An 18,425-nucleotide genomic window follows, 5' to 3' on the forward strand; every position below is an offset into this window, starting at 1 on the left:
ACCTCGGGCTGGGGTAAGAGGGCGCCCAGAGGCCCAACCCTGCGGGTGAGGGTGCGGCTTAGCCTGGCAGGCTCAGCCCTGGCATGGGGTTCTGACAGAGGACGGCAGACCCTTGTCTCCCGAGGGCTCTCCCCAGCTGTGCACGGGGCCACCCATGTGTCAGCACGCTGAGGGCGGCCGCGCCTGTGACCCAGGACTCTTTGAGGGGCCCACGGAAATGTTCTAACTTCTTGTAAAGTCAGGGGGGAAAAAATGAAATAATCAAAGAAAATGTTTTGATTTTTTTTCTTACGTCAGAAAAGAAAAGTGACATTTTTAGGGCCCACAAAAAAATCTATTCATTATTTTTCATATTGAAAATGAACTGAGTAAAGATAGATCTGGTCCTCAACAGGACAACACAACATGCATATGAATTAAAACCCAGGCATTTATCTAAAAATATAAGCATCATAATGCAGGCAGAAGTCATATAGCTTAAGGCAGTGGTTCTCAACCTTCTGGCCCTTTAAATACAGTTCCTCATGTTGTGACCCAACCATAAAATTATTTTCGTTGCTACAAGTTGAGAACCGCTAGCTTAAGGCATGTAGGATAGGCCATTGAGGTGCAGAGGTGAAAACTTTTAGTTAAGAGACTTGGGGATGAAACAGGAAACTGAGATGAAGAGAGGAAAAACAGATTGGAATAAAAGTCAGTGCCAATGCATGAATAAAGCAGCAGTAGCAAAAAATGGAGCTTGCCTTTTTTGCAACTATTTCCTGGCAAGGGTTAGAAGAAATCTTAGATTGTAGTTAAATTTGAATTAGCAGCAAAACAAGATTTGGTAAATTGATAGTGGAAAGAATAGATTAAATGGGGATTGATATTCAGCTTATGATTCAGAGGTTGTATTTTGTGTCTGTGTCTGAGAGTTGATATTATCTTTGTCCTCATATGTGCTACTTTATTTAAGGAACAACACTATCAAAGACACATGGGTTTAAGACAAATCCTCTGCAATCTTTTGCTAAAACTATTGGCTATAGATTGGAATTTAGCATAAAATTTATTTATAATGTTATTTTTCAACAAATCCAGAAGGTTTTAGTTATTTCACTATGAATAAATAGAGATAGAAATTAATTCTACACTTGGGCACAGAGTGGAAAAATAGGATATGTATATATGCATATATACTATATGATTCATGATCATAAATTTAGTTATTTATAGATTCATTCATTTATTCAGCCAATCTTTCAACTAGTCAGTTATTCTAACTGAATTTCTTCTAAATGGCAGGCACTATCCTAAATGGGAAGTAACTTGGTGATAAGAGAGACAAGGTCTCTGTATTGACAAAGTTTCATAAGATTTAAGTAAAAAAAACTAGTGGCTAAAGTAATTAAGAGGAATCTCTAAAGACAAAATAAAATATACGAAGGGTTTACTTAGTGTGTTTAAAATAGTAATGGATTTATCCTAAAGAAATTAAGAATGAAGAAGAAAATGGTCATCTTTAGAAATCTCTCACTCAGTGTAATCGCTTAATGTTTTTAGTATATTCATCTGTAATGGAACATTTTCATTCTCTTTTAAAGACAGGATCATTCTGTATAAATAACGACCGACCTGGTTGACAAATAAATGACCACCTTTTACAGCTGACGCATTATTCTTCAGCCACATTCCACAGTGCCACACATTTCATTATATGGCTGTCACCATAACATGTTTATGTCCTAACCACACTTTGGGTGTTTCAATTTTTAAAAGACACATAATTTTTGTTGTTGTCTCCTTGCTAGTGAATCTAGGTAGAATCATTTTCTTGTTGTGGACTATTTTCTTTTGGAAACTACAACTTGTGATATTTATCTTTTGTTATTTTTTTCCCTTAAGGTGTTATTAGAACAGCTTTGCCAAACATGGACAGGGAGGTCAAAGAACAATACCAAGTCCTCATCCAAGCCAAGGACATGGGCGGACAACTGGGAGGGCTAGCCGGAACGACCATAGTCAACATCACCCTCACCGATGTCAATGACAATCCACCTCGATTCCCCAAAAGTATGTTCTTTCCTGTTAAGTCTAAATCAGTGCAGCTTTTGAAAGATGCTCTTACATTTCAACCAATATTACCGGGATTGCAATAGTTTTTCAGATACTTTTGGTCTTTGATAAGCATAGAGCAATGGATAAAAATTAAATGACTTCAGATTTTCAGTTTTCCATTAGACTCATGCACAGTGTGACTTTAATAGAAAATAACATAAACGAGTCAAAACTTGAACACCTAAATCTTATGCTATCAATTTCTGTGAAAGTGAAATATTCACAATAGATTGGGATGTTGCTCTAATTCATTAATTGAAAGGTAATACACTTGACAATTGCAATGTAATTTAAGACATATTTCACATATATGCCACCATGTTATTTGCTATATCATTTAATTACCATAAGGATTTTCTGCCTTCTTTTTAGCGATTATGTGTTGAGTCATCCTCATATACTTTTTTTTTATCAGAGAGATTAAAGTGATGCTATTTACATTACTTTAATTCTATTTTATTTTGATTTTGCAATAGGTAAACATTGCTATTGTTTCAATGATAATAGAATGATTCACACATATATCTTCTCTGTTACTCAGTTTCTCATTGAAAAGGAATACCTCTCACTTGTGTTTTATCTAGTTTTCTTTTGCAGTGTTACATTTAACAGCCATCAGTACCTGTTCGATTTCTGATACTTTTTCAAGGATTAGTTCAGTGTTCCTGGGACTTCACATACAGAAACTAGATGTTTCTGTTTCTGGTAAAATAAGAAATTCAAGCAAATTGCTAGGTACTCATTTGCAGAAACAGTTTTAAAAAAAAACAACAAAAAAAAACAGAAAATGACTCTCTTCTTCTGATTCCAGAAGCAGAGTTTAAGTTCATCTAATGAAGTTATGTAACACTGAGAATCTTAATGAAATGGGCATTTTATTCCTTCAGCTATGTTGTTTTCCATATTTTACTACTTTGTCATTTTTCCTTAAATTTATTATCCATTTTTATGGAAATATATTTACTCAGTGACCATAAATTTTACTTGCCAATGTTATGAGTGGCAATTAGAAATCATCACACTTTAGCAAATGCAACATCTATATGAAAAATGGCTGGATAGCATTTGTTGTGGTTAACAACACAGAGCGTCTTAGAGCAATACGTTCCCTTACTTTGCTATTAAGGGAAACAGAAAAAAATATAAATTAATGTTAAAAAGGAGAAAGAAATATGCATCTGATTATCTAGCACACGAGAATAATAAAGAATATGTTCCCAACCCAGCAAGCACGGCTGTTGTTTTTTCCTACTGCATATATGTGACCAGCTGTAATAGCTAATTAAGGAAAATGGTTTGAGAGATTACTCTGCTTTTGATACAGTGTAGCATTGGGAACCTGGGTCCTCTTTTGGGTTTTGTGCATATAAAATATGTTCAGTCTAGAGTATAGGGAAGAGAAGACGTCTTTAGAGAGTGTCAGTATTCTTACTCACAAGGAGGATAGTGGAGCTTTTTTCAGATGAGGAATATAAAACTCAGCCAATGAAAGGATAGAGCTCTCGCAGGTATGGATGGAGGGCGGTTTGTCCAAGTCTGGGAAGGCCATGGGTGCAGGGAAATGAAAATGTCTCCAGGGGAGAGGAACTAGTATGCTCAGGAAACCAGGATGGAGTGCAAAGGCCCCACTGAATCAGGAAGGTCACTTCCAAATCTTACCTCATGAAAGGAAATCTGGATGAAGCCGTAGGCCTGTTGGAACGTTGCATTCCTTCTAACTTGACTTAATGTGAAAATCAAAAAGTTGTTACTTTCTTTTACCTGTTGCTCTAAAACCGTTCGTTAGAACACAGCTGCAAAAGAGTCGCATGACATATGTTGAGTTGTCACCATAAACAGAGAAAAGAGCGGGCAGAAGAAATATACCAAGTAGATCCCTGTGATCAATTATTTTCTGCTTGTGTTACATGCATATTTGAACTATAGTCTGAACTTTAACAGGTGAGAGATATTTTTAAATCATGAGAAGAAAAGGAGCATTCACATTTTGCATGAATAAAAAATTAATCCCCTTGAAATGTTACATGCCTTTGTGTCAAGCCCTTTTTACTGTGCTGTCATTTTGAATTACATCCTTCAGGGGAAAAGACAGAATCCATTTATAAACAGAAAGCCATCTCTTTAGAAGCCAATGTTCTTTTTGCAGGAATATTTCTCACGGGGAGCAATTAAACTGCATATATGACATAAAATTACAAACTGAAATAATGGCCTTTTGAATGTAAAAGTCAAGGTAACATATATTCTATCCATAAATAATAACTAGCTAAATTTGTTCATGCCTGTTAAGCAATTACGCTGAAAAAAATATCTTCCTTTAGAGGAACGTCATGAGTTACATTTTTCATTGCTTAAAAAGCACAAGATAATTTCTTAAAATTTACTAATCATATTTTGGGATTTTTGTGTGTACATTTACATATGTGACATTGTTAAACACCCATTACATTCATTTTTCTATAAATCTGTTTGAGATGAAAATAAAAAGTATATATATTTGTATCATTCAAATATAAATCATTTGCTATTTTATTGTTGTAAAATAGATGGTTTGTGAGATACCAGAACTTCCTACACATTTGATATGCTCAGAGTGACAATGATATCGACTCATACATTACTATGTGTCATGCACTATGCAAAGTGACTTGCATATATGTTTCCATTTAATTGTTACTATAATAGTATAGCACTAGCTCAATTTTAGAAATAAAACAGTAAGGCTATATGATTAAAAAATCTTAAGTAACTTTCCCAAGATCACATGGCAACTAGGTGAGAAAAACCAAGACCTAATTTTATGCAGGGACTTCTGAACTCTAACATTTGATCACCCTCCTTCTTAGAAGGCATTTTTTGAGGGCAGTGTTTAGCCAAAAAAAAATCCTGCACATATCCCAGAAAACTATCCATAAAAAAGGCAGTAATACTGTTTCATCAATATAAGTAATACTTGGCATGTTAAAGGAGCTCAGGTCAGTCATATGAAGGCAAAATACTTTCTTTGCAAAATCTTTTCCATCGAGTTATGAAGCTGCCATCTACTCTAGTAAAAGATATCTGTAGCAGGTCTCCATCTGTTAAAGTAAGCATGTTGACTGTTTCCATTATTTGAATTTTAAATGACTATCTAACAAGCTGATTTAAATTATGCATTATTAAATCAAATCAATTAAGTGATGTGCTTAATTCACATAAAGCAAAATATCCACACTTTTCCCACTTGGTCTTTTTCTGCTGTATATTAATTTTATAACGAATATAAAAATGACTGAAGTGAAATGAAGCAATTTTACTCAGATTAAAAAGTATATACTGATTGTTAATATAATTTCCCTAGTATCCTTTAAAAGCTTATTTATTTTATTATCTTTCCAGTCTATGAAAATTACATTATAGTCCATTAAAAATTCCTTCATCTTTTAAATATTATATATACAAGGCAAACTATAAGACAAATATCTACATACATGTAATACCTATATTACAAATGCAATAATACTCCAAAATAGAAATATGATCAAAATAATTATTGCCATAAATAGGATATGGTAATTAGATCCTACTGGGATCATCCTATATAGTAAAAGGCTAATATGCAAATCAACCAAACAGCGGAACAACCAGTCGCTATGATGTGCACAGACCACCAGGGGGCAGATGCTCAATACAGGAGCTGCTCCCTGGTGGTCAGTGCTCTCTCGCAGGGGGAGTGCCGCTCAGCCAGAAGCCCTGAGCTGGGCTCAAGCTGGAGAGAACAGCGGCAGTGGTGGGAGCCTCTCCCACCTTTGCTGCGGTGTTAAGGATGTCCAACTGCTGGCTTAGTCTCTTTCTCTGTGAGATGTCAGTAGGACACCCCCCAAGACCTCCAGGACTGCAAGATGGTGCAGGCCTGGCTGAGAGACCTCCCAAGTGCACAAATTTCATGCACCGGGCCACTAGTTAAGAAAATGTTTGTGAATAACATATAAGTTGAGAAGAAATATACAGTAAGAATTTAACAATAAAAAAAGATATTGGTTATAGATTGCCACAACTCTGAAATAGAAACATATATTTATGTATCTCTGTGTGGTTTTGAATACAGGGGCAATATTTTATATCGGTATCTTAGGAAAGTAACTTTGATAACTTGGTAAAGGCTGAAGTAGAGTAGATGTTACACAAACCCAGGGCAGTTGTTTGGAGGAGATGCACAGAGGCAGAATTGAGTAATGTTTCAGTGGCAGAATGGAAAGGACTTAGTCATATGTGGGATTCAGAGATATGTAAGATAAAGAGCCTGTGAAGAAAAAGATTTGAGGAGAAAGGTGGTTTCTCAGCTGCTATGATGACATTTGAGTAGAGATGAGCAGGAGACGGTTGAAAATAGAGGGATCCTCAAAGAGAAGTCTGAGTCAAAGAAAAATTTCTGACGGACATAAACATCGAAGTGATAAGTGCAGTCTGAGGCATGGATAAAATTAGGCAGATTATAGAAGACACAGCTCTCTTTAAATTTTAGATACAAAGAAATCCAGGAAAGAGAATGAACAAAGATATAAGGAGAACATAAAATCTAACCACGTAAAAACTTTAATGCAGGGTGGGGCAAAAGTAGACCTACAGTTATTCATATGGAAAATAATACAATAATTAATAATAATACAAGAATAAACTCTGTGCTTTGCACACTCACAACTACAAATCTACTTTGCCCCACCCTGTACATAGACTTCTGATGGGTGGGTAATTTTTAGTCATAGAGGTGAAGGCATCATAAAGTCACCATTTGTTTCAAATGTTTTAAATTTCTTTATTTTATATTTGCCTTATCACTGATCTTAGTGTGTTCATATAGGAAAAGAAATTGGACTTCTAAAACATTTCTTTAGAAGAGTTAAACAGATTATAAGAAAACGCAAAAAACATAGAAATAAAAGATCTTATTCATAAGAAATATATCACATTAATAAATACTAGAGAAAATAAATTACATCATTTAGTGAATAATGTTGCATTGATTGCTAGTTTTATTGAAGTGTAAATGTAAAAAAGTCTATATCAATATTTTGTATTTCATTAAGGGGATAAAAAAATTTAATCCCTTTCCTCCAGAAGCTCTATGTATAATGAGGAGATGGTTAAGTTGGTGGGAAATTATACTACCTAAAGTAAAATAAATGATAACCTTACATACAGAATGATATATGAATGTATAAGATGAACACCCAAATAACTACAGAGTAGATCTGAGAGGATTTTAAAGGAAATAGTACCAACACTGATTTCTGAAACCTGTAAGAATTAGACAGTGTGAGAACAAATGTGTACCAAAATATTTTAGACCATTGCAAAAGCAAGATATATTATTAAAGAATTGTGAAAAAATGGCAATGAAAAACAATAAAATAATTTAACAAAAATTAACTGTAAGCTATCATTGAAAGAACGGTGAATATAATTTATGCAAAGGAGATGAGGAGTAGTAGGCAAATGAATCATTTTGGGCATAAGCAATAAAATTGGAAGAGATAGGGAGCTTTCAAATAATAAAAGACATGCCATTACAGAAAATGTAAACCATTGTGTACATACACAATATATGAATATGTGATGGATATTTAGAAATAAAATTTGCAAATCAATTAATTAGGTGCAGTTAAAAATTTAGTTTGGCTAACAGAAACCAAAATATTATGAGAGAAAACTCTACCACCAAATTTAATTTTTCTAGACTCATAATATTTCAAAAAATATTTGTGAGTCCCTGGCCTGTGTTTCTAATTGGTTAGAGCATAGGCCTGCGTACCTGATGGTTGCAGGTTCAATTCCTGGTCAAGGGCATGTACCTGGGTTGCAGGTCCAATCCCCACCCTGGTTGGGGTGCATTTGGGAGGCAAACAATTGTTGTATCTCTGTCACAGTCACATTGGGGTTTCTCTCTCTCTCTCTCCCTCCTCCCCCCTCCCTTCCCCTCTCCCTTTCACTCTCTAAAGTCAATGGGGAAAATATTTGGGAGAAATAAAAGCTTTGGGTGAATAAATATCACCTTGTGTATTTCAATTCCAAATATTTTTCAGGAGCTTAGTTTATAACATGCTAAATTTACTGATAATTTGAGATAAAGCTTTATGGGGCGTGTGTGTGTGTGTGTGTGTGTGTGTGTGTGTGAAATTATTGGGCAATATCACTCATACCTCCTAGAGAAGTACCCATTTACTGGGTTCTGTTAGATAGATCAGAAATTATATCTACAAGGACAAAAGAGGAGTTTACATATTTAATGGAGCTTTTAAGGAAATATTAAATGTACGCCAGAAAAATGGATGAACAATGGAAAGCTATTGATGCATTTGAAATGTTGTGAACTCTTGCCAACTCTTCATCATGTTTACTATTATGTAATGGGGAGAGTGGTTAGTATATAAATCATATTTATTAAAAATAGATATTTTTGAGAATCAGAAACACTTTTCATTCTGGCGTTCATTAAGAAATATAAGTAGGTTGTTTTTCATTGCTCATTTGTAATTGGTTTGGTTGGGATTTCCAATGCAATTTCTTGTAAAACTATTATAAAGAAATTCATTTTGCAAGGAAATATAGATATGTATTTATTGAATTTACACATTTGTAGAACTATAGTATTAAACATAAAAAAATTTGTACTTGAAAGCTAGAAGCTAGGTAATAAGGATGGGAGAATTGGAAAGACAAAAGAGGTATAATCAATGTGGATGCAGAAACAGAAGTCATTTCATCTTTAGAGTTATATTTCTTTCCCAGAGCACTCTTACATCTCCTAATTCTCTTTCCTCTATATCTTCATTGATTTTGCTCAAGAAGCACTGAAAAATGAAACTTTTACCAAGTAAATCCTACCCACTCAATCCACCCTTAATTGGAATTTGCATTCATCAGTATAGCTGATTTAAGAAAAAAAATTGAATGTCTTACATTAAAACACACACACACACACACAAACACACACACACACACACACACACACAACCTTCTATGTGAACCCAATGTTGTCTCTATTTGACTAACACTCAGGCAATAAAACCAAGTAAAATGAAATGGGAAGACCAAATGAGAGATTGCAGGTTAGCTCAGAAATGTCACTCGATTGGTTCATCTCACTGCCTGGGAGTGCCCAGTTGTATGCTCCTCAGTTTCTTCATTTGTAGAAGGGTAGAGTGATGTGCTGGAGCTGGCTCTCCCAGGACCTTAGATCCAGTTGTGTACATCTCCCAACTCTGTGTTCAGTGATGCCCCACTGGCATAAACACTAAAACGAAGGGCTTACAACTGTCCTCCCTGCCTCTCTGAACTTATGATTAAACATTTACTAGGATATCACCAACTGAGAATAATAGTATCTACCTCACAGTCTTCATATGAGGATGAGATTAGTTTTTAAGAGAAAGTGTGTAGAAAAGTTCCTGGAAAATAGAAAGCACTATACAAATAATTGCTATTCTTATTGTGCCTATTCTACTGTACTTAAAAAGTACTATCTATTTTAAAAGTTCTTTCTTTCATGTTGATTTTCTAAAAGTGCATGCATTTTCTCCCACCAATCCTCTTCATGGTAGAAGGAATGAAGTTTCTACTAAGAGTGATAGACATGACCCCTTTACCCTTGCCATGCAGAAGAGACTGCCGGTGAGGGGATGGTGGGAAGAGCAGACATATGGACGAGAGTTAGCAGACAATTGCAGTGATACAGACAAGAACTATGAGTTATTTAATCTTTCTATGATTGTGGCACAGATGGTTGAAATGGCAGTATGTGGATAGATTTGAGTTATTTTTAAGAGGTAAAACAATCAGCAATTTTAATGAATGTGCTATGAGAGGATTCTAGTTTTGGAGATAGAGAGATCGTAATGTTACTTGCTGCGACAGTGGATATTACAAAGGGTCTTCTTCTGGAGGCATAGCAGGTCCATGAGCTTAGTTTTGAATATGTTCAGGCAGAAATGCCTTGGAGATATCCAGGTGAAGTACTGGAATCAGATGATGCGTTGTCATGTATAAAACTCATACGTATACAGGCCAGAATTAAAAGGTAAGGAAGTTTTAGCATGAATATAAAAAATGAAGTCAAGGGACTGATGAAATTCTTAGGAAAAATAAAAGCTTGGATAAAACAGCCTGAGATAATGGTTCCTGATCATGATTGCAAAGCAGAACAGCAGGCAGTTTAGTCAATCCTGCTGTTCAGGTCTAAACTCGGAACAATTAAATGAGAATCCCTTGGGCAGTCTTTTTATTTCTTTTTTTTAAGCTTTCTACATCATTCCAATATGCAGGCAAATTTTAGAATTACTTATCCAGATTCTATTTGAGAACACCAACAAAGGAAGCTAAGAAGAAGAAAGATGTGTTTGGAGAAAAACCAGAAAGATAGAGTGTCAGGGATTTTAAGGAGTGATGTGTTTCAGGAAAGATGGAATGCACATGAGTATCCAGTGCTGCTTATAATGAATTCAACTAAAAAATTTGTCACTGGATTGATGGACAAGGTTGTCATGGAGATCTCAGGGGAAACTGTTTTTAATAGAGTGGCTGGTTCAAATATTAGATGAAAGCCGCTTTGTGGAGTGATTATCTGGTAGGAATGGGTAAAAAGGACTATCTTTGAGAAGTTCTGCTGGAAAAGAAAAAGCAAATCAGGAGGCTGGCTAGGATCAGATGTAGAGACAAGGGAAAAGTTTTGTAATGTGAGCAAATATGAGCAGCTTGCAGCTATTTGGAAGTATCTCATTTGAGAAGAAAGTACAGAATGCAGAGAAGATAGACTCTGTAGTGAATAGTACGATACTTACAAATTGCTGGAGTTTAATAAGAGGAAACAGACTAAAAGGTCATCTCAATTGAAATTGGAGAAAAGGAGGAGGAAGGTATCCAGATATAACCATAGGTTAATGTTGACGTTTCCACTGGAAGCCAAGATAAAATGGAAACCACATAGCCAAGTATGGCCCCAGAACAAAACCGAATTTTCAATTGAAATGTCAGGATGCCCTTTAGACTCTTGGAAAACATCTATCACAACAACCCTATTTGTATCCTTTTAACACATTTTTTATGGGGTGTGGGATGGAGGGAAAATTTGTGTGAAAGATTTCTTTGGAGAAGCCATGCGGAACCCTTATCTGATAAAAGTAAGGATTAGGGCTGCCCTTCTCTCACCTCTCAGGTCTGGAGAGGGAAGCCTTCCCTTCAACATGGACCAATGATAAAGTCCAAAACCTGGGTAAAATGCATGGACTGATGCCTGCCTCGTGCTTAAAAATGCTGAAGTGTTTTGAGAAAGAGCAAGACATTAGAACAGGTTTTCTTCTGGGAAAGTAATGACAGCCAACAAAAGAAGAAGGAGTTAGAAATGTGTAAGCAGAAAGGAAAACCAGCCCAGAGTCATTTAAGACCTGCCGGAGAGATTTTCCTCAGTGAGACGCTGTGTGTGGAATGGATGGCGAGGAGATGCAGAGCTTAAGGAGAACGTTATATCAAAGTAGAGGGAATGCCTTTGTCAGGGTCTGTCGTAGGAAAAGCCTCCGAGAGCCCTCAAGAGTGCCAGAGTCAGTCCCAGAGAGACAAAAACTATCCACTGAAGTAGAACAGCCCAGTCCCTAGCTTTGCTGCCTCCTCTGGTTAGGCAACATCACCCTGGCAAGCAAAGGACGAGACAGAGGAAAGCCTGCCAAGCCACTCATACCCCCAAATTCCATCTGCAATTGGCCCAGTGTGGCTTGGAGATTGGTAGCAGACAGGAGATGTCTTACTTTTGTATGAGAATTGAAATACTGATTACTATGATTGACTGAACAATTCTGATGCCCAAACCCAGATTTTGGGAAATTAAATTGAACATCAGACTGTCTATTATTTAACTATGGGCAGAAAAGACAAAGCTTACTCTCACTGAAGAAAATTTAAAGAACAATAGGAGACAAAGACAAGCACATTGTTATTACATTTGCATATTGTGCTTTTGTAAACTGACAGCAACACATGTGAGATGGTTTGAAGGTTCAGAAAGCTGAGCTATCTTCTATGTGCTATGATTATATTTTCCTGTGAAACATACAACAGAAAAGATAAATGAAATAGTAACAACTGTAAAACAGAGATTTAGGGAGAGTTGTTCAATTTAAGAGTCATGATGAAATGGTTACCTTTACTAGTTTGCATATTTTGCAGTTAATCTTATTTTTAAAATATATATACATATTATTTCAGAGAGGAAGGGAGAGGGAGACAGATAGAAACATCAATAATGAGAGAAAATCATTGATTGGCTGCCTCCTGCACGACCCCCACTGGGGATGGAGCCACAACCCAGGAATCAGATTGTGAGCGCCTGGTTCATAGATAGGTGCTCAATCACTGAGCCACTCTTGCCAAGCTGTAGCCAATTTTGAAGGTGCATTTGAGGTTAGTGATCAAAATTGATTCCTCGGCCTATCCGGCATGGCTCAGTGCTTGAGTGTTGACCTATGAACCATGAGATCACAGTTCGATTCCAGGTCAGGGCACATGCCCAGGTTGCAGGTTTTGGCTCATAGATCTATGCTCAACCAAGGAGCAATGCTGGGCTGAACCCCTTCCTTTTAATCACAAGGTTGGGTCTCTTTGCAACTAGTCCTCATCCTTATGTATAATGTAAAAGTCACCTTATTAACATAAAGAAACCTTTCTAGCTCTCATAGGGTTTTAGGAACTCTGTGCTAAAAAACAGGGACTGAGGAAGACCTTCACATTACACTCCCCTACTAGACTAGAAATGCCATCAGAACAAACACAATCTTTTTTGTTTGTTTGTTTGAGTTTTCTTTATCATTCCATGGAGGAGGCTATTAAAAATTGTAGTTGAATCAAATATGAGTCATCTGAATTATTGGAAGATTTAGCAATTAATCTACTATCCAAAGAATCTAAAAAGATCAAGGCAATATCTATCCCTAAATTTTTGTGTTGTGTTTAGCATCTCAGAATTTAATAGTTTAAAGAATGTAATTTCTCATTGCTTTGAGAAAAGAAATATTGCTATCATTAAATAGAATTTATAGAACCTAATCCATTAATATGCTGGAGATCGTGCACATGGTAATTCATATTCATGTACATGTTTAATTAAAATCTAGTCTGGGCAATTATAACCTTTATAAAGGTGAAGTGATTTAGCCAATACAGTAAAACTCTTGATGCAAATATTTGACACTTCCACAGATTTGTTCATCTCAGATTCACTCTATGAGCCGGAGTGGCGTTCTCTGCCATTACTGAGACATTCCATTCACTGTATGTTTAGTATGCTTGACTAAAATACAGCTTGAATCCAACTTCTTAAAAATCAGACTTGTTCTTCCTTGTGGATTATTTTTCTATTACTTTAATTAAGGCTTATTGAAAACACACAAAGCTTCAGGCTTTCAAGGAAATAGAGGGTATAATATGTTCTTCAACCAACAATATATTTTTATTCTTGAAACCTTCAATTTTCAACATATGGGAAAGTGTTTCAGTTAAAATTAGCATGACTGTTCAGAACTTTTTAACACCTCCCTTTCTTTCATCTCCATTCCTCTATAGACAGTTTCCTGTTGATTATTATCATTCCTATAGGAAAATATTATAATACTAGATGCCCAGTGCATAAAATTCGTGCATGGGGAGGGTCCCTAGGCCTGGCCTGTGATCAGGGCTCCCTGCCTCCCCCCTCTTCCTTCCCTCACCACCACTGCAGTGGGCGGGCAGCAAGCCGATCAGGGCCTGCTGGTCAGGTGAACGGACGGGGAATGGGAGGTTGGCCGCTGGCCCCGAAGAGGAAGCTGGCCCTCACCTCCCCTGGAAAAGGGGCCGCATCTGCCGCCACCCACCCCCAGTTCCCCATCCTAGTCCGAGGACCAGCCCAATCAGGAGATCAGGGTCTGCCGGTGGGGGCGGACTGAGGGACTGCAAGAGGTTGGCTTGCCAGGGGAGAGGGACCGCATGAGGTTGGCCAGTAGGCCCCAATCGGGCGATTGGGGCTGCTGGCCGGGGGGAAAGACTGTGGGAGGTTGGCCAGATGGGGGAGGTTGGCTGTGGGGCAGATCCTGCGTTGAGCGTCTGCCCCCTTGTGGTCAGTGCGCGTCTTAGCAATCAGTTGTTCTGTTCGTTCCAGTTATTCTGGTCGCTTAGGCTTTTATATATATAGATAGAGGGATATCTACAAAAATACTATTTAAAAAATAACTAGCAATATTAGATATTACTGAGTTTTATTGCATGCTAATTTTTAAACACAAATCTACAAGTTAGGTAGGCATAATAATAAAAAATGATAATAAAATTATACTTGTTATTATTTTCCCAATTTTACAGATTAGGAAAAGAAAGATGAAATATTTTGCCTAAAGACAAATAGCTAATAAGAGGTTATAACAGGTATACCATTTATACAAAGTTTCTTTTTACTCATAAAGATACATTTTTGCTTTCATTTCCTGATTAATTTTTTTAGGATAAGGTGAAATCATTTCATGTGATGTTATATTTGCTTTAGTAATTAAACCAAAAATATCAATAAAGCAGCATTTTTCTATGTAATTAGATGGTAAATCTCAGACACACACTTGCAAACATGGAGGATCACTATCAGAAACAGCTAATGCCTGAATTCAATCACTGAATCAACAGTTTGTGGTCATATGCATTTATTTTCTAAAGTTTAATAAAAATGTTGTATTTCAAATAATTATTTAGGTGGTCTCAATATATATTTTCAAGTTCTTAACAATGTTCAACATTCTTAATAATTTGAAATAATTTCTAATTAAGCATTACAATACTTCTAGAACTCTAATATTTTTAAATACATTTTTATTGATTTCAGAGAGGAAAGGAGAGGGAGCGATAGAGAGAGAATCATTGACTGGCTGCCTCCTGCACACCGCACACTGAGGATCAAGCCTGCAACCCAGGCATGTGCACTGACTGGGAATTGAACTGTGACCTCCTGCTTTATAGGTAGAAGCTCAACCACTGATTCACGTAGGCCAGGCAGGACTCTAGTATTTTAAAATACTATTTACCTCCAAATTAGTTACGTGTCTTACAGATAATTTTTAAGTGGAGTTGAACATTAACTTTTCATATATTGCTTTTGAGTAATTTTAGAATAGTTGTTACTATATAAGCATAAAATAAAATGTATGTCAAAAGATAATTTGTAATAGATTATTTCATCTCTTTATATGCTATTCTTATCACTGAAAGTTTTTACAGTACTATATAACTAATTCACTTAAATTATTTTTTAGATTCTATAATCTTTATTTCTTAGTAAATTATAACATTAATTTATATTTTGTTAAGTAAATATATCTATTTTGGTACTTTTATCAAAACTTTTAAATTTCTTCAAGGGAAAAAAGAGGGACTATAATGTATATGTATTGTCCTTAGGTATCAATGCATGCCCTTGACATACATACACACACACACACACACACACACACACACACAGTGAGCCATAAAAATCAAAGTGTAATTTTTTAAAACAGCACGAATACTGAGAGGATACTTACTTAGCCTATAACTGAGTAACAGATACCTTTACTTTGGAATAAACATGGAATAGAATTTGTAAGAAGGTACATAATTTCTTTATTAAATTTCAACTTAGTTTACTACATGCAATTTTCTCCTTCTCCACAAGAACAGGGTTATTTTGTTAAGCATAGCATGTATATTTGATGAATATGTAAGTACACATTTTGATTGAGTCTGTGAACAATTTCTTGTCACCTGTTTTATTTCTTAATGTGTGTTGTACAGGTAGCGCCATTAAGATATTTCATATGCGTCAAAAGTAGGGCGCCCAGAAGATGTTGGCAGTGTAATTACATAGTACATCATAAGTGGTCCGACTTTGGCACAGGGGAAGATTACTTCGGTTTTGAATTAATCTGAATGACCCCGGCTTTATTGCTGTTGAGTTTCTAGAAATGATAAAATGTCAAGTCATCGGAAATAAAATGACAGAACCTAAACAATCTGACATGACTAATGCACAGTTTCTCTGCCTTGTTCCATATTCTGTAGACGTTTTATCAACTACAATATTTTATTGAGAAATTCTTATCTTAATAAAATGTGTCTTCCACCTTCCTGAAATGTATTTCTGTTATGTAAAGAACAGAAAGTACAGTGCTCTGTATATGTGTGTCTTATGTACACTAAAACCTCAATGCATGTAAAAGATGTAGGTGTTGAATCACTGTTTTACTTCTCTTATATCTTAATTTTGGTAGGGCATGTTATTGGAATACTATGGAATCAAAATTTATTTGGACAATGCTACCACTTTAATTTAGCATAAGTTTTCCAATGCCATTATGAAATTTTCAGGCATATTGTATGCTCGCAACTTAAAAAACAACAACAACAAAAGCCTGCTGCTGAGTTTATAGTGATAGAGTACCAAAAGAAATAGTTGTCTTCACACTTATTGTTATTGGCCTTATAAAATGTGCTTTTGCAAAACATCAAGTTCATATCTCAGCATATTGTCTTGGAAAGGTGGGACACTCTTTCGTCCATAATGTGTATTATCTAATGTTCTTCTGGTTACCTTTCAGAGTTTTTAAAATTCTTCTGAGATTGGAGGCTCTCGATTCTGGCTGAACTCTTCACCTTCGCTAACCATAATTCCTAAGTGATGACACTAGACAAGATTATCTCCCCTGACTTTTGATTCTTTTATTTTTGCTTTTAAATGTCCACATGGAAAGCTAACTCATAAACCTAACATGTAGCTTGAAATTTTTCCCCTTGATCAGATAGAGTAAATATCCATGATTTTTTAAAGTTAGATGCCCATATTTTTCTAAAGATTCCATTCAACACCACAACCACACCCCTCCCCTCTCCAGGTGGGGGCATCACCATCACTACCCAGTTCTGCTGGTTGCTGTGTTTGAAATCTGGAAACCATTGGACTTGACAGCTCTCTATCTCTCTCAGCTATCTACCTGCCAGCTATGTCTTTGATAATTATTCCATCATAAGCCTCCTAATTATATATCCTGTTGGAGGAGGATTTACAATCTTATTCAACATAGAACTCAGTTGCTCCATTTTATTAGCAAAATATAAGTCTTTCCCTAACAAGTATTAATGTACCTTAAGATTAGACCATGACCATCCATACTATAGATTCAAGGATTTTAGTGTTTCTTCAGGTTCTTTATCACCATCACAAACTGAGAGGCAAAGGATGTGGAGACCCTTTTGATAAACCATATTTCTATTTAATAGACATTAAGAAAAGAAGGCCTAGCCAGCATGGCTCAGTGGTTGAGCATAGACCTACGAAAGCGGAGGTCACGGTTCAATTCTAGGTCAGGGCACTTGCCCGTTTTGTGGGCTCCATCCCCAGTGTGGGATGTGCAGGAGGCAGCCAATCAATGACTCTCTCATTATTGATGTTTCTATCTCTCTCTATCACTCCACTCCTCTCTGAAATCAATTTTAAAAAAAGGAAGAAAAGGGGATAACAAAAATAGCCCAGATATTTATGCCTAGTCTTTTATATTTGGAATTTGCCCCTGAAAAGTTTAGTACAAGTTAAAATAATGGTGTCAAACAATTTTTGGAACATTAAACAGGAATTCATGCATCCTCACTTTTGCTAATATCTCAGGAGTGCTTCTATAGGATCAGGGTTTGATATGGCTATTGGAAATACCTACACTCGATAGAAAGTTGGTTGCAAAAGTCACATGAGGTATTTCTTATGTAATCATGGTTATTTAAACTCAGAAAAATTCCTTTTGAATATCTATCTTCAGTCTTCTTGTAGACAACGTAAAATATGATTTATTCTTTCTCTTTGCTCTGCTTGCCTCAAGTTCAGACCGTACTTAAATCCTCAGACACTGAGCATCTCTATAGGACAGCCACGGTATTAAGTGTTTAGGGAATAAAACCTAATAAAATATAAGTCTAGCCTATGAGAAGTGGCTAGTTTGATTAATATAACTTCTTACACCAAAATTATTTTATAATGTTTATAATAACACTTTATTATTGCCACGTGGAGTATTTTTATACTTATTTGTTTGTTTATTTCTTAAATTTGTTCTTCATATATTCATTCTCTGGAGGCTGGCATACTATTAAATAATTATTAAATTAATTAGTTAAACAAGTATTTTATACTTCTGTAAAATGGTAAAATGTACTTTCTGTCCTTTACATGGAACTAAAGACATTTTAGGTAAATATTTAGCTCTCTTGAGACTAAATATATTGCATGTCCCACTGAGGTTATGTCCATTGGAAAAATAAGG

At 35.9% G+C, this 18,425-nt stretch overlaps 1 protein-coding gene across 2 annotated transcripts in view; it reads left to right on the forward strand.

The window, feature by feature from the left end:
* Positions 1 to 18,425, forward strand: part of CDH12 (cadherin 12) — a 171,456-nt gene that overhangs the window by 117,339 nt on the left and 35,692 nt on the right. For both annotated transcript variants that reach the window (XM_023752773.1, XM_023752815.1), the window contains one exon: positions 1,885 to 2,052. In XM_023752773.1, coding sequence (XP_023608541.1) covers positions 1,885 to 2,052 — 168 coding nt within the window. The remainder of the gene's footprint in view (positions 1 to 1,884; positions 2,053 to 18,425) is intronic.

The sequence above is a fragment of the Myotis lucifugus genome, unplaced genomic scaffold, assembly GCF_000147115.1.
Source record: "Myotis lucifugus unplaced genomic scaffold, Myoluc2.0 scaffold_0, whole genome shotgun sequence".
NCBI lineage: Eukaryota > Metazoa > Chordata > Mammalia > Chiroptera > Vespertilionidae > Myotis > Myotis lucifugus.